Here is a 23,076-nt window from a genome sequence, read left to right on the forward strand (position 1 = left end):
TTATCTCAGCCATGTCAAACAAAACACCCTTAAATAAGACCACCATCGTGACTGGATCAAAGTGGACTTTATTGCAGGTTGACCTAATTTCTTGATCACATAGCCATTGACAAATAACAGAGAATATTTTGTTATTTAAAAAGAATGATCATATTTGCGACATGGTCCCAATTCAGGGGTGGTCTTTAGTAAGGAATCTACTGTAGATATATTAATCAGAATTAATTTAATGCGCTACAAATCGCGCAAGGGGGAATATCAAACAAACGAATGTATTTTAATAGCTTGAATAGTACCAATAAAACTTTTTAATTCAGGACGAATAGCTGCAAACATAAACATTATTATAAAGACGCATTAGTGAGAACGCATCTTTTGAGTTCCATCTGGAAAATCATAAGCACATCACTTCTTAACTGGAAGATGATTCCAAATCTTCTCCAGAGATATTCTTTTAAACTATAAAGGAGCATTTATACTCAAATAATTCAGAAAAGTTTTCATACAGACTTAAAACAGTAACAACGAAAACTTCAGCAAGCAGTCACTAGCATGTAAGCTGCAATGTATGCAAGCTCTATCGTCCACGCTCCTGCCACTTGTTCTAGTAGACATACCTTAAATCAAGGAACAATTACATTATAACTTTACAAAATTGTTAGCTTAACCCTTAATTGTAGTCATATACTTAACCCTTGATTTCAAATGCTGATATAGTAATCAGTATTTCATAAACTGTGAAGTTATAACAAAACACATTCAATATTTTCAAATGTTTATTAAGCAGATGTCTTTTATCGTTATCATAGTAGCAGTTGTTCAATAGTTATTCTGTTGATTTGAAATGTTGAAGATAGTTTTGAATTGAACACTATATAACATATATCAAAGTGTAAAAAACATATTCCAATCATTGAAGAGAACTGCATTTAGTGTCTGAACCTAAGATGATCCTTTCATGAGTAATATATGTACACATAATCACATAGCCTTTGTTAGGAGTGTTATACTATATAAATTTATAATACTTATATGATCATTACGCAGCTTAATCATTAAATCACACTTATAAAATTGTAATGGAAATAGGCGATTTTCAAATCGAATAAGAAGTTCATACAACTGTTTATAATTTAACGACTTATTGACATGCAAAGCTTTACAAGTACTAAAAGGAATAATCCACATCTAGATATCACTCAATACCAACATTGGCCAGTTTCAGTCAAAAGTATTTTAACATTTAACTGAAACCAAATTCATATGAAAACATTATATTTACTCATTATTTTTTACTAGGATATAACATTTGAGATGATTTTTGTATCCAGACAGATAATGATAACCAACGCGAAAGTCAAGACTTAACAAGTAGCAAAATAGTTATATATTGGAGTCATATAAAGGTTGGAAATATGAATTTATTTTTTTGATGACAATATTGTGAGAACTATGATATATTATAAACCAATACAAAGCATGCAATAAACTTTCGTATCAATAAAATGGCATTATATTTTTCTTTGCTTTTCTAACCTATCGGAAATTCAAGATTAAATTCCACTCAAAAGCCAATGAGTTATACTGAAAATAACCGATATTTAATTTGATCTCAACTCTGATTCAACATAAGATCGTTTATTGTTTTAAAGATGGTTGATGTGTGTGCTTCTAACGCCATTTATGTTACGAAAGTATTGATATCATATAAAAGACATATTATTGATTGTCTGATTGTCTGGAAAGTAAGTTCCACGTTTTACATATTAATACTTAAACACTCTCTGCTTATCATAGGAAGAACGTCCACAAATATTTTAAATGTGTCTCTTAAAATCGTAAGCTAGTAAGAAAACTGCTAATTAAAAGATTTCAAGACGAAGAACAGCAAAAATGCCATCCATCCTGTTTTGAAAGAGTTGGCTGAAAGGGAAAATATAAAATTAAATGTTCAAGTGAGCTGTAATCCGTTGCGCGCGTACGTGCGTGTGTGCTTGAATATTAAATACAATCTTTTAGTGATCGCGTACAAAATTATAAACAATAACATGATTATCCCTTTTAACACTAAATGCAATAAAATATATAAAATCTAGTTTAAGCGTTTAAACTTTTAACATTATTATTATTCAGCAGAATTTTATTCTTTTAAATTCACTACTATAATTTGTACACGCACGTGATGGATTGCCGTAAGCTTATAGAGTAGCATAACGTATCTAATCATAGTTTCCATTACCATTGTTGCCAACGCATTCGTCAACTTTCATTGTAAAGCCAGGACTACACGTGCATTTTCCAGCATCTGCATCACAAATAGAATTGCTTATGTCTTTACAACCATCATCAGTATCAGAACACGGTGTACCTTTTACAGCTGTAACGATGTGCAATATACGAGTTACATAGTTGTTGTGTGTGCTTTAATGTTGATGAAATAGAATTAAAAACATTCTCTAATTTCATTTTTTATTCAAGGTTATTGGCCTAAACTTATATCAAGAAGCAAATAACTTTAAGTATTTTATTTAAACGCAGGTGTGAATTATTTGAATTGTCCAAACTTCTTCATTCCCTGACGCAACACGTACGCAACCATTCTACAGTGAGACGACCAACTCTCCTTAACTAAAAAAAATGGTTAGTCATACATGACTGAGCTGTAACAATAAAACCGTAAATTTGACACTAGTCCTAAAGCATGTAAAGTCTACACTAACAGCAAAACTTACTGAGAATACAGTCATTTTCCTTTTCCTCATGGTCAGTTTTACAAACGCACTTTGAGTCGTCGCATACTGAATCCACAACACCTGGACAAGCGCTATTTCCAGAACAACTACTTTCAAGCGCTTAGTAATAAAAATGAGTAACAAAGTTTTAATGATATGGCTAAGCCTAAGAATGTTAGTTAAAGATGGATTTTGTCTTAAGAACCTAAATTCAAGAACTAAAGTCATATTCCTTTTTTAAGTTTACTGTGTGTACATGGATAGCTCTTATATCTGTTTCAATAAAGAATTGAAGATAAACGTAATTCTGAAGCATTCTGACTGAATAAATAGTATACAGGAAGTATTTACACTTAACGTTCTTTCCTAGCAAAAATTAGTTTAGTATAGTTCTGCTTTACATCAATTTTTTTCTATAAACCATATAGAATTAAACATTGTCTTTCATTTTCTGATGCAGTTTTTGTCTCAATATATAAACTTGTATAGTAAAATGCATTTCTTATTCTGATACTTACTTTTTACGCAAGAAGTGTCATCATTAGGATCTTCTCTGTAGCCGTTAACACATCGACATTTAGCGTTGCTATCCGCCTCATCACATTCTGCATTTACAGTGTGAGTGCATTGACCTTCTGCTTCTTTTGTACATTCAACATTTGACACCTTGTCTTCAAAACAGATTATTTAGATTTTATTTTTGTGAAAGAGAAATGATAGCTCATATGTTCAATACACAGAGCACATATGTTCAATACACAGAGCAAAAGAATGACCATTATAATGGTTAATGCCACTCCTTTATTTAGCTTGTATTTGTTATATTTACTATTTGTAAACGTTTGATTTTACATAGTCCAAACAACTATTTGTCGACACATGAAAAATGAGTTAAAGATCATACATGGTACAGCGTTTGTTTGTTTGTTTTTAAATCACACTTACGAACTTGTGTTTTAAGCAGAAGGTGGACAAGTTCATTTTTTGCAGCAATTAGTGTCTGTAATCATAAGAACATATAATTTCGAATGTTCGGAGACGTTTCTTGTCTCAATAAATCGTATTTTCTAGCACATTTAACCCTGAAATTGTGAGCTTTAAAAATATTAAAGTTAAAAACAGAGTGAAAATAATGACGTATACCTTTTTCGCAGGTACTATCCGTGCTTACTACAACTTCTTTGTAACCGCTTGAACATTCACATTTCATTGAACCAGCTGTATCATCACACTTCGCATTTTCAAAAGCTGAACATTGGTCTTCTCCATCACTATCTTTACAGGCGGTTTCTGATACTGTTGCTTTATATTTAAATATTGAATATGTCATTAATGTTATTAATTTGTTCTCTACGATTAAACTTTTATCTCTATAGTGCACAGTTATAGTTTTTCTCTTCGTCCTTTCATTTTTTTAGGGACGTAACACTTGTATATATTATTAATATGATCATACGCAGTAAAAAATAATGAATAAATAGTGAACGCAATGCTTTTAAAATCATTATAATATAATTTTATAATCTGATTTACAAGAATCATTTGTTAAAAGAAAGTCAGTAACATATGTATAGATCTTATTAAGAATAACATTGACCTATCTAGAGGGATTATTTTGGATATGAAATAAGTTTTTCTTTAAATAGACTTTAAATTTTCGTATTCATTTTGGACAAATACAATTTATAACTGACTATCATAGCTTTCTCTAACAGATACATGTGCGTAAAGTAAACTCCAATGTTCACAGAATCAGGAATGACACATCTTTTTCATTAGCTAAACCGGTCCTATGCGTTAGGCATCTGATAAAACATGAAACAGTTTTATCATCTTGATTATTGACTATAACCGTTTGTATGTAATACATCTGGAATTTCAAAGTATCATGTTTATACTTTTTTGCTATGTATGTACATTTTTTTGCTATTTTCGTAAACATAAATTTACTTATTTTTTTCTATTTTTGTTTTTGTAAATCTTGAATGATTCATTGAGACAAAAAGTCGCATTATTAAAAAGGACACTAAATATATTTTCGGATGGTTAGACCAGGATTCGAACGCCAGGCCCATCACAACACATCCTAGGAGAGTGAGTACTCCTAGATCTTTACAATATAGTTATCAGGAAAAAATACAGAAGCAAACTAAATTATTCTAAATGTAGGATTAGAATTCGTTACTCTGAAATCATTTATTATATTGTACATATCGATTACATTGGACATTATATTATTATAATTTGTCTAAAGTATTACCGGCAAGATACATGTAAGAACATGTCTGCAAGCTCAGTACTGCAGCGAGTAAGAATATTTTCCTCTTCATCTGCAAAACAATGATTATTAACTGCAATAGTATCAGGAAATATTTTGAAAATAAATCTTATATTAAAGAAAATTTTACTTGTGAAAAACAATATCTTTTATGTTTATGATAATAAAAAGAAAATCAAACTATATTACAACATATCTAGATGTAACTGAAGGTCGCAATTAATAATTATTGTTTGAATCATCTATTATTATTAGCTGAATTTGACAGGATGTAAATGCAGTTGGTATTCAAAGTGAAATGACTGTCTCGTGATATTATGCTGACAACATAATTATAATAATAATAATAATAATAATAATAACAATAATAATAATAATAATAATAATAATGATAATAATAATGATAATAATAATAAAAAATGTAATAACGGTTTACAATGTTTAAAACTAGAGACCATTAAGTATAAGTGTTCAGCCAGAATTATTAATAACCAGCGATCAGATACTTGACATATGTTATAAAAAACTTTTTTATATTAAATCTAAAACGAAATTGTATTTAATTTCTAAAACTGATTTATGGCGTACTGAAGCTGAAGGTTAAAATGCATGATTCATTTTCTTTAAATAATGACGTTTCATTAAGTATGGTACAAATATTATATCCGTCCTTAACAAAATACCTGACACAATTTAAGGCACTTTACATTATGGATGACCCCTTTGTGCAATCTAAAATCAACTTTTCACTGCATGTTTTGTGTAACATCAGGGAAAATGTCATCACGGAGAGTTTACGGTTTTACACACACGTTAAAGCTCAAATAATGTTTTATATTACATATACAATTGTTATATGTTTAATCTGTGAAAATATATACACATTTTGCATTGAAATTTACGATACGCTCATAAATCTAAGATGATGCCATGTATATGCAACTGAGAATTTTAGAAACGATTTGAACTTCTATATACAATTCTAATACTATCGGATTTTTTCTGAACAAAGAAGGCCCGAAGCGTGCATTATTCTACAACAATGCACTCGCCGTTCTAATTATCTCCCTGTGTATTTTCAAATTGAGGGCGCCATTTTTTTTGAAAAATCTGATAAATAAAAAACAATTGTTTTGTAAAAATTTTTTGTGAAAAGTATCTAGAATGAAAGAAAATGGTCTAACTTAGAAAATGAATCCGAACACCAATATCCTTTATTCAGTCGTTAACGCTGTACAGACGTTTAAACTGTTGTTTACGTGACGTCACAGTGTAGCGCAAAACAGCACGTGCAAAACAATTAAATCAAGTACGCTATTTTAAAATCGCAAACGAGTTAAGTTTTACATTTATTTCACTTTGAATAATTTGTATTTCGCTTGAAAAATTATTGAGTGAAATAAAATAAACAAACAAAATTTTATTCACGTTTTCAAAATTCGTTATTCTCAAAATGTTTCTACACACGGTAGGCTTAACAACAGTTTTTTGCAACCCACTGGAACAACCTTAATGAACGTTTCTTTTGGAAACTCTGAGGCGAAAACAAATTTAACCGCCAAATGTAAAGTCCAACTTTATAATAATAATTATATTTTTTCTTGACGTGTTAGAATGGAAATATATATTAATTCTTCGTGCATTATTGTATTATAATGCACGTTTTCCGTTCAAATAAAGTCCAACTTTATAATAATAATTATATTTTTTCTTGACGTGTTAGAATGGAAATATATATTAATTCTTCGTGCATTATTGTATTATAATGCACGTTTTCCGTTCAAATGCTTTGTAATTAATCATTTTTCCTGTAAACAAAGTATACCTGATGAAGACTTTTGAGTCGAAACGTTGTATATTTTTCAAATAAAATAATTACATTTTAAAATTGAAACTGGAGTTGATTTCTATATTCAAACTTACATTTTAATCAATCACTAAGGCCTATCGGCTTTCGTGATTATAATTATTACTACGCATTTGAACTCAAACCGTGCATAATTCTACAACAATGCGCTCAGAATTGATAACTTTTTCCTAAATAAAAGTAAAATCAAAAAGTACAGCAACAAAAGGTATATGTAGCAATGAAAACCAAAAAAAAAATCTTAACAAATAATTTTGAAAAAGTACGGCAACACAAGGTATATGTAGCAAAGAAAACAAAAAAAAAATCTTAACAAATAATTTTGAAAAAGTCATACATTAACATATTTGAAACATTACATATATCACCCTTTATAATTATCATCGTTTAATGTGCAATATAAACAATTTTCGCCTTATTTGTATACATAATGTAAAAAAGTGTATTTTTTAGTTTCTGTTCTTTCTGTAAAACAATAGGCACAACTGTATCTGTAATCTAATAATGATTGTGGAAAGAGACAATATATCAACGTTGCCAAAGAAATATGTCATTCTTAGGCCTAAATGCTTCTATTATTTTGTTATTTAAGAAGGAAGCTTAGTATTTATTATTGCTTTTAAGAAAAAATCTAGTACGCACAGTTTTGCTCTTTATCAAGCCATATTCTACTTCTTTCTTTCTTTCTTTCTTTCTTTCTTTCTTTCTTTCTTTCTTTCTTTCTTTTTCCTTTTCTTTATTACTTTTTAATTCCAGTTTTGTTAGTCTTTGAACAATTTTTATAATCAAATTCTATTTTCTCAAATGATATCATATTGATTGCTGATATATACATTTATGGAATTCCAATTACAATTGAATTTATGCACATCTTTTTACTACAAGTTAGACGATGTGGGAAGGGCCAATTCTCTAATGTTGTTAAAACTTGTGGCCCGACCCTTTTGCTTTTTTATAATAACTATAACATCCATGTATTAACTGTAAATGTATTCGTTACTGTTTTGTAGTATGTTAACAATGTATCTGTTTTTGTATAAAATGTAAAAGCAATAAAATATGATTAAACATATTCTACTAAAAATGTAATGAATAATATACATTAATAGCATAAAAGAATAACAAATTATTATTGAAAAAAGGAAAACTTAATATTTGATATTGACAAAACAGTGTAATTGGAAATATGAAATAAAATAATAAATATTACTTACCATAATTTACGTCGTGCGCTTCTGGATCCGATATGACTGCTGGGGTGGCCTACTCGTACTTATCAAGTAATTTTGGGACCGTGTAAAGTAGTCACATGACCAATGTTGTAAATTATCACTTTAGAAGAGGTTTGAAATTATTATTTATTTTTTTGCAATGATAATTATTTTCTATATTTAGGGTGTTTGTTTGAACAAGATTAGTTTGGGCAGATAAAATTTTTTCTATAAACTTCAGCAATGGATATGTTCACTTTCATGCTGATGTCATCTATAGTACTATTTGTGGGTGATTTTATCTGCCTCGAATTTATACCCTTAGCATCGATAAGTATAAATGCGTTTCAATTTTTGATGCATCGTTGTGCTAGTGTAAAATTGATATCAGTAATGCGTATTCAGATCAGTATAAAAACATTTATAAGTGCTTGAAAAACGTTTATGAGATGACAAAAGTTTATATTTCAATGAAATATTTGTGGTCGAGCAAATTTCATTTTTCAATTCTTTATAATAATCACATATCGCTACAATAGATTCTGTTCATGTCATCATGTCTCTCCGATGCTAGAATCGTTCAACATAAATAATATTCATATATAAGACTGCATGTTACTTGGTATATAAACTGTACCCCCAGAAACAAAATATGTTAGATTCTTGAAACATGCATATCAATACTGCAAACCCAAGACAAACGCACTTTAAGTGGTAAAGTATGTGTGCGTGGGCTGAAAATGTACAACCGATACATCTTTATTATCAATACTTGCAATATATTATACATGAACCAAGCAGATGCACTGATTTTATCAATATAGCTATACAAGCGATATTGATACAAGTTTACTTTAAAGGACATGTTTTTATAAATGTTCAATTCAATTCAATTTTGTAATTTTCGTTAAATCAGTATGATATGTATATATATGCATTTTGCGTCGTATATTATTTACATTTCTGTTCATACAGACACTACTAAATGTTCAAAACTTTAAATGAAACAATCACTCATTTATTAAATTGTGGCAAATGGTGGCTATTAAAACATACATTTTAACTGAATCATAGCGCTAGCGTCAGTAAAAAAGGAAAGGCAGTCGTTTGTTCTCCAATTTAATTCATAATAGAAATTATATTTAGACTTAAATCATACGGTGTTTCCTTAAGAACATTTTCATTTCGTAACAGTAAGATACAAATGCATCAGAAAGAATCGTGCAGTGACTAGGATTCGAACTAGCGACCATCTGCTTTAAAGCGAAAGTAACAACGCTCTTGAACACTGAGCCAGTTAATTGATTTTCCTGTCCCAATTGTCAAGAGGTTGTATAAAGCCAGTCATTCTGAACGAGATCCCATCTTAAAATCAGTAAAATCACTCTAAACCACTGAGTTTTACTATAATTATGAAGTTAAGTGTGCACTTAATCGGAATACTTTAAATAAAGTAGCATTTTGAAGACTTGCCTGGTTGCATGTGTGTTCGTGTTTTGTAAACCGGCACCGACTAAGGTATGTATTTTGTCTAGTACATGTTTGATAACTCCCACACAATCAAGACATCTAAAAATATTTTATTAACAAGATAAGATAGCGGGACGTCAGTACATACTGTTATTGTTCTATGGTATCTGAAGTAATATATAATTTGAAACACGTATTGTGCTGAGTTTTATTTATACATTGCCATCTACAGTTGTCTTATTTAAACAAACAAGCCCTGATTTCATTAGACGTTTAGAAATAAAATAAAAAAACATAATTGCGTAGGTCTTTATTGCTCACGGGACGATTTTCCATACTGTTTGCTTTATAACGTGATTTATCATGTTTTATTTACTTCAAGAATTCAAACAATTTATCAAATTATGCTGTTTGACCGAATTGTCTTAAAATCACAAGTATCTGCCATGCTTAAAGGTACTAAATTTCTATAGACTAGCATTAAATAGACATCATGCATCACTTAATATATACTTTATAAACAGACAGAAATAATGCATTTTGGTTAATGATTACACTTTACAATTATAGTCCATGTTTATTTTAAGAAAAGCAATAATCATAAACCTAGATTTATACATTTGACAGATGAATATTCAAAAATTCAGCATTTCTTAAAATTTAAATGATAAAGAATTTTAAAAATCATCTTTGCTAATGACAAAAAAACGGACAGACTATCTTTTGAACATTCTATTTTCTATACGTTTGCGATTGAAATATTCACCATGTGAGCAAAATTATTTTTGCAGATCTAGTGCAACTTTTATCTCTTTTCTTTGTAAAAGTTTGAAACGAGCGTTCTTGTACGTGCATTATTTTAAGTGCCTTCTAAATCACATCACGATTGAATATTATTATGCAGTCGCAAATCTTTTTTACTATACTTAAATGTTTGCTAATGTTATTTTTATATTTTACCACACCGGTAAGCAATGTTATTTACGTCTAAAATGTAATAAATTTTTAATTCAAGTCTGAAATTTATAAAAGAAAACAAACAAATCACAAGTATTTAGTAAAAAGTGTCTTGAAGTAAGAAAAACAAATAAATTATAAAGCTTAGTGCTGATAAATTTTTTAAGTAAATGTTTTAGAAACAAAATAAATCAACAGTTTTGACTAAAAAAATGAGTGAAATCACACCGTTGTACTTTGAATGATATCTGTTATTTGGATAAGCAACGGTAGTAATCATATTGTAATGATTAAGTTATTTCAAGTTCATTATAACATGTGTGTCCATAAGCTTGGTCGAACAATAAAAATTCGCAAGCCAGACCAAAAATAGACTTAGGCCATACTTGATCACGAAAAAACTTGCCGTGTTCATTTTTTTCTTGAATAACTGCTTCTTATATTTAGTTATTTGTTATACGCTAAAAAGTATGTACCTAACTTATGTGTATTCATTTGAAACATCGCTTTTACAAACGACAGAATAAGTAATCATTAATTTATATCATAATCAGCTCTCTTCTTTGGGCAAAGTATTACAGGAACACAGATAACCACAACAATAAATTAATGCAAAAGATATGTGTTGATTTTTAATAACAAGACATGGGCGCTGATAACCGGCGCAACCATAACAATAATATAAATACCAATGCTCCAATTTAACTAGTTAAAGGGCTACTCTTTGAAACAAAGTATTCAACAATTGCTACTTTTTAATTGTGTATCTCAATATCGCTAATATATTAGTCCTTATAAAGTTGTCCTGTATCAGGTCTTCAAAATTTCCCATCCATCAATGTACCCATTTTGTTTCAATTACAACAAGAATAAAATGGCTATTATTTGCCGACTTTATAAACAGAAACAACAGAATTTCAAACAATGATTGGATTGGCATTAGCATTGTTTGCTTACTCATCCAGTTGTAAGGTTATTTGAATTATTATAGTTACATTAACTGTTTGTGGTATACACGGGGTCAAATAAAACCGTATACAAAGAGTATCATGCAGCGATGTGGCACTTTTATTAAATATAATTTACTATAGCAATCAATAAGTGTTTTTCTTATTAATAACAGTTTCAACAAGGCAACAGACAACAAATATCAAATGCCTTTGACGAAATTTGTCAATTTATGATATCGATGACGTTTTAGACATATTTTTTGTTTTTATTTCTCGATGTTTTTTTGTCTTAACCAGAGAAAAATATCGCGATAAGCTCATGGGCAAAATTACAAAATATGGAGCATATTGTAATGTGGTTGTTCCCCCTTCTGTCTGTACGTACGTCCTGTTACCAATTTCCTGTTAAAACCGTCAGAGGGAATAATCCTTAGATCATGTATCTTTATAGGTATATTTCTGAAGACATATAGATGGCACCTATTGATTTGAAGTTCTCTAGGTCAAAAGTCAAGGTGACACCGAATAAAACAATCGTGTCCTATTTTTTTTCTTGAGAAAAACAAGCCTATACGTTACTTGGTGGAATGTGCAGTTAATGACCCCTATGGATTTTGAGATAATTATTTCAAAGGTGAATTTTATCCTTGTCCAAACAATTACTTGTGAAGAAATAAACCACGCGTCGCATCAACACAAAAGATGTCATATAGCGTCTTTCCAACTTTGGTAGCATCTTTAAATGAAATAATTCAAAGTTCCTTGTGGAATTCGTACCACAACGGTGAGGTGCATTTGGTTTGAACACTCGTCCAGGAACGCTCCTAATAAATACTTATAAGTATAGGCATTGTCCATGTTCAATAGGCAATGCATGTGTCAATTGATAATCCATATTCTATTGATTTTGAGGTCAACGGTCGAGACCACAGTGACAACTACGGTTTAATCCCATAACTTTAGACTGATTTTTTGTATATTTAAAAGGGTATTGCTTACCGTCAGTAAGTATCCCCCTTTTAGTCAGGGTCACAGTCATATTTGATGCGATATCCTTATCTTATCAACAACTAAAGATTTATATAAGTCATACGTTTTTAAAGCTTTTATCATTAATAATTTTGATACACATGACTGTGATTGGCAAATGAAGTGTAAGTGTCCTGTTGATACGTTGCTTATTTATATATAAACAATGTAGTTAAATACAATGACATATGGTGCCTATGAATCATTATTATGTTATTGTTTTGTCTGTTTTAAATTAGCGCTTATTATAATATTATCATTATTATCAGTGCTTTAACTTCCATGCTGGGCATGATTTTTCAATTTTCCAGTTGTGACAGTTTTTGTAGGGATTTTGATTAATTCTTTTGATTTTTGAGTTTTTTGAACACAGGCCACTGGATTGTCTTTTTAAAATAAAGCAATCAATTTAATTTATTACTCTCACAAATCATTTGAATTATTTGTAAACACTCAAATCCTTGTAAAAAAGCAATTACATTTGTTGGCGATATCCCCGGATCGTCATTTTTTATAATGTATAGATGTTAACAATGAAACAGTTTATTATCATTGTTTATTTAAAATAAAAAAATTGCAGTCTTAATCGATGACAATTACATTATCCTTGTGTTGGATCACTGGCATCATTGTATATTACAGAGCTCTTCTAATAAATGATAACGAAATATCCAGTGATGATTTAAAGTGCCTTTAATTGCAGTTATACATATTAATGTGAATATTGTCCTCAAATGTATAACATCATAGTAAATTTGGAAATCAGAGGCTTCATAATTATAAATTATAATTATACTGACTAAAGTAAGTGTGAAGTAAAATGTCATGGTATGTAAAGTTTAGTTATTCACAGTTATATATTTGAATTTTATCACGTACTTTTACAATGTACCACATTGTAAAGTAAAATAGGAAAACTAAGAACAACAATGTGAAGCAATGTTTAAGGAATACATTCCTTACAGTATTTTTGACTATAGCTACAGTTAGGCTTGAGATAATGTACACAAACTTGGTATAGGTCAGTCGAAGAGCCATGAAATGGTATTCCGGGGCCCCGGGTTCGAGTCCCGATCAGGCTGCATATTTTGTCACTTTTTGACATGCATTTATAAGTTATTATAACCTTGAAGTGGAAGAAAAATTAGTAATAAAACCAAACTTACTTTGCGTACTATTGTCACAACGAAGCCATAAAATACATTCAAGTTTTCTTACACGCAGTGCATTTACTTTTTGTTCGTGCATGTGTGTTCGTGTACAGAAAACTAGCACCGGCTAATGCAAGCATTTAGTCTAGTACATGTTTGATAACCTTCCACATTGTCAAGACAGCAGAATTATTTTATTAACAAGATAAAGATAGCGGGGCGTCTGGTACTGTTATCATTCTATAGCACTCTCAAGTAATGTACGAGTATAATTTAAATAACATATTGTGCTTTTGTATTTTATCTACATTGCCATCTTGAGTTGTCTTATTTAAACTAGCAAGCACTGTTTTCATTAGATGTTTAGAAATAAAAAAATAAATGCGTAGCCCTTTGTTGCTCACGGGATGATGTTTTCTGTTTGTTTTATAATGTGATTTATTATCTTTTATTTACTAAAGAATGGTAATATATTGCTACAAAAATATGAGAATACAAACAACTTATCAAAATATTGTTGTTTGATCGGAATACCTTAAAATCACGAGTATTTTTCAAGCTCTTAGAAGTGCTACCGAAATATTTTGAAGTAATATTATATTTTAAGGTACTGAATTTCCATAGACTAGAATGGAGTCGACAAATTTGTATGATTAAGATAAAGCAATGCATGCATCACGAAACAAATACTTACATACATAAATAATGTATTTCGTTTCATGATTGCACTGTACAATATTCTATTATGATTTGAGAAAAACAATAACCCAAATCAAAATCTATACATTTAACAAAATTTTAAAGTGAATTCTAATATTCAGCATTTTGCACCTTTAATTGATATAGAACTTTAATAATCATGTTTGCTAATGACAGGAACTGTATTCAACTTGTTCTAATTCTATTTTCTAGACGTTCCCGCTTGAAACATTCTCCTTGTGGTAAAATGCCGTTTAAAAAGCTAATTTACTCTTTTGAACTTTTTTTGAATTTTGAAATGAGTGATGCATTATTTTTAAGTGCCTTTTAATTCACATCACGATTAAATATTATTATGCAGTGGCAAATCTTACGATAAATATATGTTGCTAATGTTATTTCTTATTTTTTTCCATACCGGTTAGCAATGTCATGTACCTCTAAAATGTAATAAATTTCCAATTGAAGTCTGAAATATATAAAGATAACAAACAAATTACAAGTGATTCTTTATTATATTATTGATTCATTGTCGTCTTAAATGCTTAATGTTTTCATTTCTAAAAAATATTTGCTAAGTAAATAGTATCTTGAAGTAACAAACACAAATAAATTATAAAGCTTAGTGCTGATAAGTTTTCAAGTAAATGTTTTAGAAACAATATATTCAACAATTTTGACTTAAAAGATGGATGAAATCACACCGTTGTTAGACGCCACGTGTACGCGGCGTCTAGTAGATATGCATTTGTCCATACAGCAATGTGGACAATTTTAGACTTGTTTTTGTGTATCTTTATTGGTTTTAACAAAATCACACTGTTTTTCAAATTTTCTAATAAAATAGCTTTTCTGATGTAGAATATGTCATCTAGCTTCAAGGAATTAGAATAAACGTTTAACTGAAGTGATCGTGCCATGTTTGAATATCATATTCTTTTTATCATTATCTAATTTCATCTACATAATAAATAACCTGCCAATGAGCCAGTTTATAGCTGATCGTTCTAAAACTTATTCTTTGAGAGAGGTAACGACTGGGGCAGTGTCACTCATTTCATTTGCTCCACCTCTGTTGAAGTTCGGCTCCGCCTTTAATTGTCGCCAAATTTAATATGATGTTCCGTATGCTAGCATTTAGTCTTCGTTGACTGGGGCAAAACCAGGACAACTTTGATTAATATCACTTGTACTTTGAATGATTTATGTTATTTGGGAAAGCAACTATAGTTATCATATTGAATTAGTTCATTAGGATTAGTTCATTATTATATATGTGCTCGTTAGCTTTGGTGGAACCAAAAGCAAATCACAAGAATTATAGTTTTAGGCCTTACTTGATTCCGAAAAGACGTGTTCATACGGTGGTTATCATAAAACCTCCAATTTGAAGCATTCGTGCCATTGAATAGTGAGCGTCGTTTTGTCTCAAGTAAAAGAACACCGCATACAATAGCAATAACACGAAAAAGAAAATACTTAGAATAATCAAGGTTTTAAAATGTATCAAGACTTTTTGTACATTACTTCAGTTGAAAGAAATTTGAATTTTTCTTTGCGTCAGATCATTTCAAAGTTTTAATAAGAACTATAATATTTAGCCGATATATTATTTTTTGTTCCTTGCTCCTTTCAAAAGTTAACACTTAACAACGCAAATAAACTCTTAACAGACAGTATAAAATTTACTTTTCAAATGTCATTGAATTTATTTATAATATGCAATAGGTACGGCAAATTTAAATGAGCCGTTGAATTGATTTATATCACTTAATTTGCTATATTGACATTGTAGAATAAGTAGTTTAAACAATAAAAACGCAGATATTCTGTTCATAAACATAAAATTTCTTATAAACTATAAAATATAAAGTGTTACTTACAAAATGATTTTTTTTGTATTTAGAAAATACATTCTGCAATTTTATAAGATTGTAGAAACAAACGTCTTGGGAGGCTCGATTAAAAAAATGAATTTATCATGCGTTTTCAACAGTGTTGGCCCCTTTCTAAACAACAAAAACCGACATACAATAGCATCTCGGTAACACATGCGTTAAATATTTTTGAACTTTTTGGGGGGTTTTATTAACAGTATCTATTTACTCATTTTTAATCATGTACTTATGTGAATATGAACTTTAGTGGTAAAATCACAAAATAGTTAAAAGGGGTTGTTTTTAGTAAAGGTTAATATATGTAACGTTATCTTTAATTCTAAGTTCATAGTTTCTACAATATCAAATCTTTGTTGCAACTGTAAAATATAGCTAAAATGAATAAAAAGTTCAATTTTACTCAAGATGCGTTTTGTGAATTGCTACAGTAGTGTTGCCAATGTAAGAAATGTATCATTTCGAAATAATCATTTAGTCATTGGACAATGCTTAATTGTTTCACTGCATTTGGAATTTTTTTTGTTATGTAACATTTTATTTGCTATAAATGATATTCCTATCAACAAAGTCTTTCAGTGTTCATAAGTTAGGGGATAGAGCAACACGTCACATTCTTTGTAAATGTGATTGACATTGACAATTAACTTTTTGGTATATCCAATAAGATGTTTTACAAAGCGTTACATGCTTAAAGGACAAAACTGGTATTGATAAAGATTAAAAGACAAAACTTGTGTACTTTCTTCACAATTAAATATTTTTGTCTCAGTCAAAGTAAGGGGACATTAACACGTAAGAAAATAAAGATTATGTTAAAGTACAGTTATCGTTCCTTCAAGTAAAATGGTAACACTTGAACATGGCTATAACAGTCAGAATAAGATTGCAAAGGATGATGTTATTACTGTAATAATATTTGGATAATGCTGATATTGAAAAAAGAACGATAGATTATGTTAAATGATTCGTTTGCAATTAAACAATTTTGTATTCGTAGTTTATAATCTGGTGATTCTCAACAACAATTATTTTAATATAAATATTTAGGCATGTTTATCTTCTTTATTGGTTAAGACTTGAGCATATTACATTCTTTGTTTCCAAAGATTAGAAAATATTAAAAATTGTCAGGACAAACAATGTCATAATAATGTTTACACTGGATTGTCGAATATGTTTTTGTATTGATACCATCTATATTAGGAAACTACATTTTAGCGTTTTTGTCAAATTTCCTTTAATTTACATGGCATAAGATTAATAAAAGCTGCAGTCCTGTCAAAATTTGAATTCTAATTTTTATTACGTCTGCAAAATATAATAATGAGGGCAATTGTTAAACGTATGCTTCATAAGTTTGTTCGTTAAATGCATCTAACGCATAAACTAATATGAAAAGGAGAAACGCCTGAGGGGATTTACCATTGAAATAAATGCTAAATAATAAATGTAATTTATTGACTTGAAAAAAAAAAAACATATCATGGACATAAAACGTAAGTGGCTCAGTTTATCAGTTAATTTAAAAGTGGCTCCGAGGATATGAGAAATGTTATCTATGCATTATTATTATTATCATTATTGTTATCATTATCATTATTATTATTATTTATATTAAGGCTTAAAAACGTCAACGATATTTAACTGGACAAATACATTGTTTATTCTTCAAATGAATATTATACTACATGATATGGCGTTTGCTTGAAAATGTAAAAGAGATAAATTATTCAAATTATTTTATCAATTCTTTGATGAGAAAATATGTGTACAGATAACAAGTGATAAGATAAATTCAAAGTCAAACAACATAGATACTGAACTGCGATAAAAGGATTTTTTTCTCAGTGTAAAAATGGAAACACTGTTTTATTTATAGCAAGCCTATACAATTCAATGTGTATGGGTATTGTGATTAGAATATTTTTTTCCTTTTGATCTTGGAAAGTTTTACAAGTCAACTTGTATACTTTTGCCATCATAAGAAGATGTTTTTCTACACAGCATATCCTTAACAACTGAAATTTGCCTAAAACTATATTGAATTTTAAGCTTCAGCACATCATAACGTAACACTACAGTGTATATCTACAAATAAATAAATAAAATACAGTCTTTGTGATTGTTGATACTTTTACACAATGATCCAAGATTTCTGTAAGGGCAATCTGAAAGAGAATAAATGGCAGTCAAATCGCACTTTAATCAAGGTCATGTCAATAAATATAAAATATTTTAGTAATAATGTATGAAGAGGCACCCGTGAAAACATTATTCAATCACAATTTACAATCTATTGTAAAAAGACATTACTTACTATTTTTTATTCCTTTAGATCTAGACAATAAGGCATGTGGTCAACACAGATAGCAATAGTGAGATAGTGCAGATTTCCATCATTGTAGCTATAATGTGGATAAAAAAAAATCTTGATAGAAGAAGTGCTTGTTGCATTACATTTCATCATAAAAAACGAAAAGGCCAACTGTTATTTATATACTTTTCAAAGGTTTTAACTATGTAAATTGCAAGGTTAAACTGCTATATTGTGACAAATTTAAAACGAATGTTAAAAAAAAAGAAAAATCATTTACCAGAGTTCTTCGGTTCACATTTGTCAGCATGCATCATGTAATTAGGGTTGCATTTACATTTACCAGTGTTTGTATCACAGGCAGCATTTTGAATAGAGTCACAGACTGTTTTATCTGATGAGCAATCATACCCCGCTACAGCTGAAAATTGTAACATCATCTATATATGTATACTGTAACGCTTAAACATATATACATAGACTTTTAAACATTTATAAATGAAATATATATGTAGTCAAAGAAGAAATATAAGGTATCATATAATCAGAAAAAATACACTTAGCATCAGCATAATTTAACGTTTTCCCAAATATTACTCTCGTGTGCTTGTGCTTGGTAAATCAATATTGATCTCATTTACTTTTTATCAAAGCATTAAATTGCAAAATAAATTAAAGAACATAAGTATAATAAAACATGTTATTAGATAAACATAAAGATTTTCAAAGACAAATGCTGACTTTTTGTACAAACGCTATCTTTGTCTTCGTATCCCGCTTTGCAAACACATTTGCCACTTGTACACACGGCATTTGCATCACCAGGACAAGTACTGCCTGCATTGCAATTTCCTCCGATTACTGAAATTCATTTTATGTAATTCAAAAACATTTAAATAATCTAATTGTACATGTCGCAGCTCAGTATAGTGCATGCGACATATATTTGAAGGAGAGCAAAATATTCTATCAATATAATCAATGGCGTTTTAACGATTTGTTACTTATTTATTTATTTATCTATTTATTCATATTTTTTTGGCATGATTAATGAAAAGATGTCTGACGATGATACTTTGACAAACTCTCTTTCCATGGGTATCATGAAAAATGATTTGTCATAAAGAAATTGATTTCCGTGATTTTTATTAGTAAGTAGTGGTAGGTGGAAACAAACTGCTTAAAGTTACACCCAAGTTTTCATTCTACAAATTTAAATGTAACTTAAAATATTACGAATATTACGGAGAAACTCCAAAAACTGTCCATTATTCGGGAGCATGGACAGATCGTGGAGGTGTATGAGGAGTTTTTTCTGCTTCAATCTTTTTCTCTAGATCTATTGTCATTATAATGGGAAAATAACGTGACGCCAGTATATGCCATGCAAATATTATGTATCATATGCACACCGTCAATCTTAGTCTTAGCCTTCAGTTTTAATATTCGGACTAAAGCCCTTATTTATAGATACATGTTAAAATAATGAATATGTTTGACTAATATTTGACTGTTCTTTATTTTGTTGTCAATCAGGCGTATTATTGTACAGATAAAAGTATAACGCAACAAAAATGTTTTGTACTATTATAACGTTTTTTATAAGTGTGCAAGTGCATTGCAAATCACAATACATTTTATCCATTTGTTATCAAAATTAAAATACCCAACAAAAACTTAAAATCTGCAAGGTTTTAGAAAAAACAGATCAATGTGAATTAAAAAAAACCCATAAAACAAAAGTAAGAAGACAACTGAATAATAGTATAGAATAATTTACTCTTTGTACAAACGATATCCTTCTCTTCATAGCCTGCTTTGCAAGCACATTTGCCACTTTTGCACTCAGCATTTGCATCACCAGGGCATGTGTTGCCTGTTTTACAATTACCTCCAATTACTGAAATTCATTTAATATTATCCAAAAATATTAAAATAATCCGACGGTACAGGTATCAGCTCAGCATAGTGCATGCGACATATATTTGAAGCAGAGAAAAATATACTGTCAATATAATCAACGGCGATTAATCGATTCGTTTTATATATCCATTTCTTTATTTATTTTTTATTTTCTATACTCTCTTTCCATGGTTATCAAGACAAAATATTTGTAATAAATAATTTGATTTCAGTGATTGTTTTTAGTAGGTAGTGGTAGGTGGAAGCAAACTGCTTAAAGTTACACCCAGGTTTTCATTCTACACATTTAAACTCCAAAACTGTCCATAATCCGAGAGCATGGACAAATCGTGGCGATGTATAAGGAGTTTTTCTGCTTAAATCATTTTCTTTAGATTTTTTTTCATTATAATGGGAAAATTATGTGACCCCAATATATGCTTTGCAGATATTATGTTGCATATACACACCGTCAATCTTAGTCTTAGCCTTCAGCTTTTATATTCAGATTAAAGCCCTTATTTATAGATATATATTACAATAATGAATAATCTTTTGACTAATATTTGACTGTTTTTTATTTTGTTGTTAATCAGACGTATTATTGTACAGATAGAAACATATGCCGTCAAAAAAATGTTTTGTATTATTATTAATTAAATCATTGTTTTAAGTGTGCAAGTGCATTTCAAATCACAATACATTTTTATCAATTTTTTATCAAAATTGAAATACCAAACACAAACTAAAATGTGCAAGGTTTTAGAAAATACAGATCATTGTGACACAAAAACATAAATCAAAAACTAGAAGACTGCTTAATAATAGTATATTATAATTTACCCTTTGTACAAACGTTATCCTTCTCTTCATGGCCTGTTTTGCAAGCACATTTTCCACTTTTGCACTCAGCATTTGCATCACCAGGGCATGTGTTGCCTGTTTTGCAATTGCCTCCAATTACTGAAATTTATTGAAATTGGCATTTTAATACTACTTTTAATCCCATGTTTTTCTACTTTCCAGTTTAGTTTTTTAATCATAGATAAGCATGCGTAAAATTAATCTTAAAATACTTTCTGAAACGATATATACATATTCTGTGTGTAATGAACCCTTCTACGGAGGAACGAAATCGAATGTTGTTTTTTTTTTAATTTTTAAATATACGAGGGTTGTCCCAAAAGTCCGTGACAACTTTTATAGACGATTCATTTTTAACGCCAATAGAAAATAATTCACACATATAACCGTTAAGTTTATTATTTAACATTACAACAAATCATTTACAAAAAATTTACTCTAGTTACTTAGAAATTTTCAGTATTAACAAAATTGGTTTGAGTTACCGGCGCACGTCAAATAATTTGCATTTTGTTATGAATAGGCAAAAATTAATTTTGTATATTTCAAATATTTGATGATGTGTCTGCACAATGTTACGTTGACTTCCTCTGCTAATATGTTTACATCATCTCAGAAGTTGTAATTAAATAACATAAGAAACGAAAAAGATACGAATAAATGAAAATATCTCATATAAAATAGGAAAGTTAAAATGGCGACGTTCGAAGAATTTGCGGCGCAGTGAACAGGTCACTCTCGAAATGACACATGTTACGATTTTCAACAAATATACCAAATAGAACAGTTTAGCAACATATCTTGAGCATTTGTGTACAAAAAGCATGACGGGACCAGAGTTTCGCGCTACAAAATGCGAAAATAAGGAAAACACGGATAGGAAGACCGATCTTTGTCGCCTATTTCCTACAGCAAAAAACAGGTGCAACGAGACCGGAAGTTTGCGTATATAAAAAATTAATATATGCCATCCAAACATTCAACTGACATTAACAACATCATGATTTGGGTCTGTAATTGACGGTTTATGGGTGACGCTGCACCATTATTGCGTTTAAAGCCATTGAGAGTATTTGAGAAAGGCGCCTTATATAAATTAAACGCCGTCTTTGACGTTTGACGTGCACCGCGATTCAGTTAGTTACCATGGTGTTTATGACATATTTTTGTTGTTTTTTTGTAAATTTGGGAAAATGTTTCAATTATAACATATTAAAAACTGTATGTTACATGTTACTTATAGTTTATTATGCTCACCTTTTTCTTGTTTGCCAATCTTAAGTCTTTATATTTTTATGAAATATTACGTTAAACATAACTGTTACAATTATTTTTGCCTAAAACATGAAAATTTAAAATGAAATTATAAAAGAATGTAAACTTTAATAACCAATCATGCATAAACAAGACATTTATAGTCCTTGTGTTCTAAACGACAAATATATGTATTTATCAGTATATTAGAAAACAGTAAATGAATTCGTTCAAACGTTGAAATATCAGTTTACTTTTTCATTGTAAACGTTATTGTAAGATCACACAAAATACATCTTTATTGAAATATGAATGTACGTGATTCTTTAATTGTAAACTATTTTGCTACGACACTGAGCCGTAAAAAGAAGGAACCTATTAATAAAGTGATAAACATTTCCTTAACGTTTTAAAGCCACATGTTTATATATTAATCTTACCATATTTTTCATGATATCAGTGTAATATAATTAATTATGACGTTTTGTACAAATACAAAA

At 29.5% G+C, this 23,076-nt stretch overlaps 1 protein-coding gene and 1 long non-coding RNA gene across 3 annotated transcripts; both read right to left on the minus strand.

Annotated features, from left to right (window-relative positions):
• Positions 1-768: 768 nt before the first annotated feature.
• Positions 769-8,138, minus strand: LOC132717278 (protein draper-like). Its single transcript, XM_060700714.1, has 7 exons — positions 8,092-8,138; positions 4,993-5,062; positions 3,876-4,034; positions 3,251-3,403; positions 2,733-2,852; positions 2,240-2,377; positions 769-1,923 (listed from the first exon to the last, which is right to left on the minus strand). The coding sequence occupies exons 1-7, from the start codon at positions 8,092-8,094 to the stop codon at positions 1,859-1,861; spliced, it is 708 nt and encodes a 235-aa protein (XP_060556697.1). The 5' UTR covers positions 8,095-8,138; the 3' UTR covers positions 769-1,858.
• Positions 8,139-17,928: 9,790 nt separating this feature from the next.
• LOC132717279 (uncharacterized) lies at positions 17,929-21,488 on the minus strand. Of its 2 annotated transcripts, XR_009623934.1 has the most exons (6): positions 21,302-21,488; positions 20,337-20,456; positions 19,298-19,417; positions 18,837-18,977; positions 18,560-18,647; positions 17,929-18,410 (listed from the first exon to the last, which is right to left on the minus strand). It is a non-coding gene; the product is annotated as an uncharacterized LOC132717279 (long non-coding RNA). The 2 variants fall into 2 exon arrangements; XR_009623935.1 differs by lacking the exon at positions 20,337-20,456 and having other exon boundaries at positions 21,302-21,487.
• Between the last annotated feature and the right edge of the window lie 1,588 nt (positions 21,489-23,076).

Source organism: Ruditapes philippinarum, unplaced genomic scaffold (genome assembly GCF_026571515.1).
Source record: "Ruditapes philippinarum isolate M1 unplaced genomic scaffold, ASM2657151v2 ctg1378_1_1_1_1, whole genome shotgun sequence".
Classification (NCBI taxonomy): domain Eukaryota; kingdom Metazoa; phylum Mollusca; class Bivalvia; order Venerida; family Veneridae; genus Ruditapes; species Ruditapes philippinarum.

Bases quoted from the DNA above. Each gene is read 5' to 3' on its own strand.
- LOC132717278 (XM_060700714.1), bottom strand. The intron at 3,404-3,875 runs GTATACGTCATT...TCTGTTTTGAAG, and splicing joins GGATAGTACCTGCGAAAAAG to ACAAGGTGTCAAATGTTGAA. The intron at 2,853-3,250 runs GTAAGTATCAGA...TTTATTACTAAG, and splicing joins TGACACTTCTTGCGTAAAAA to CGCTTGAAAGTAGTTGTTCT.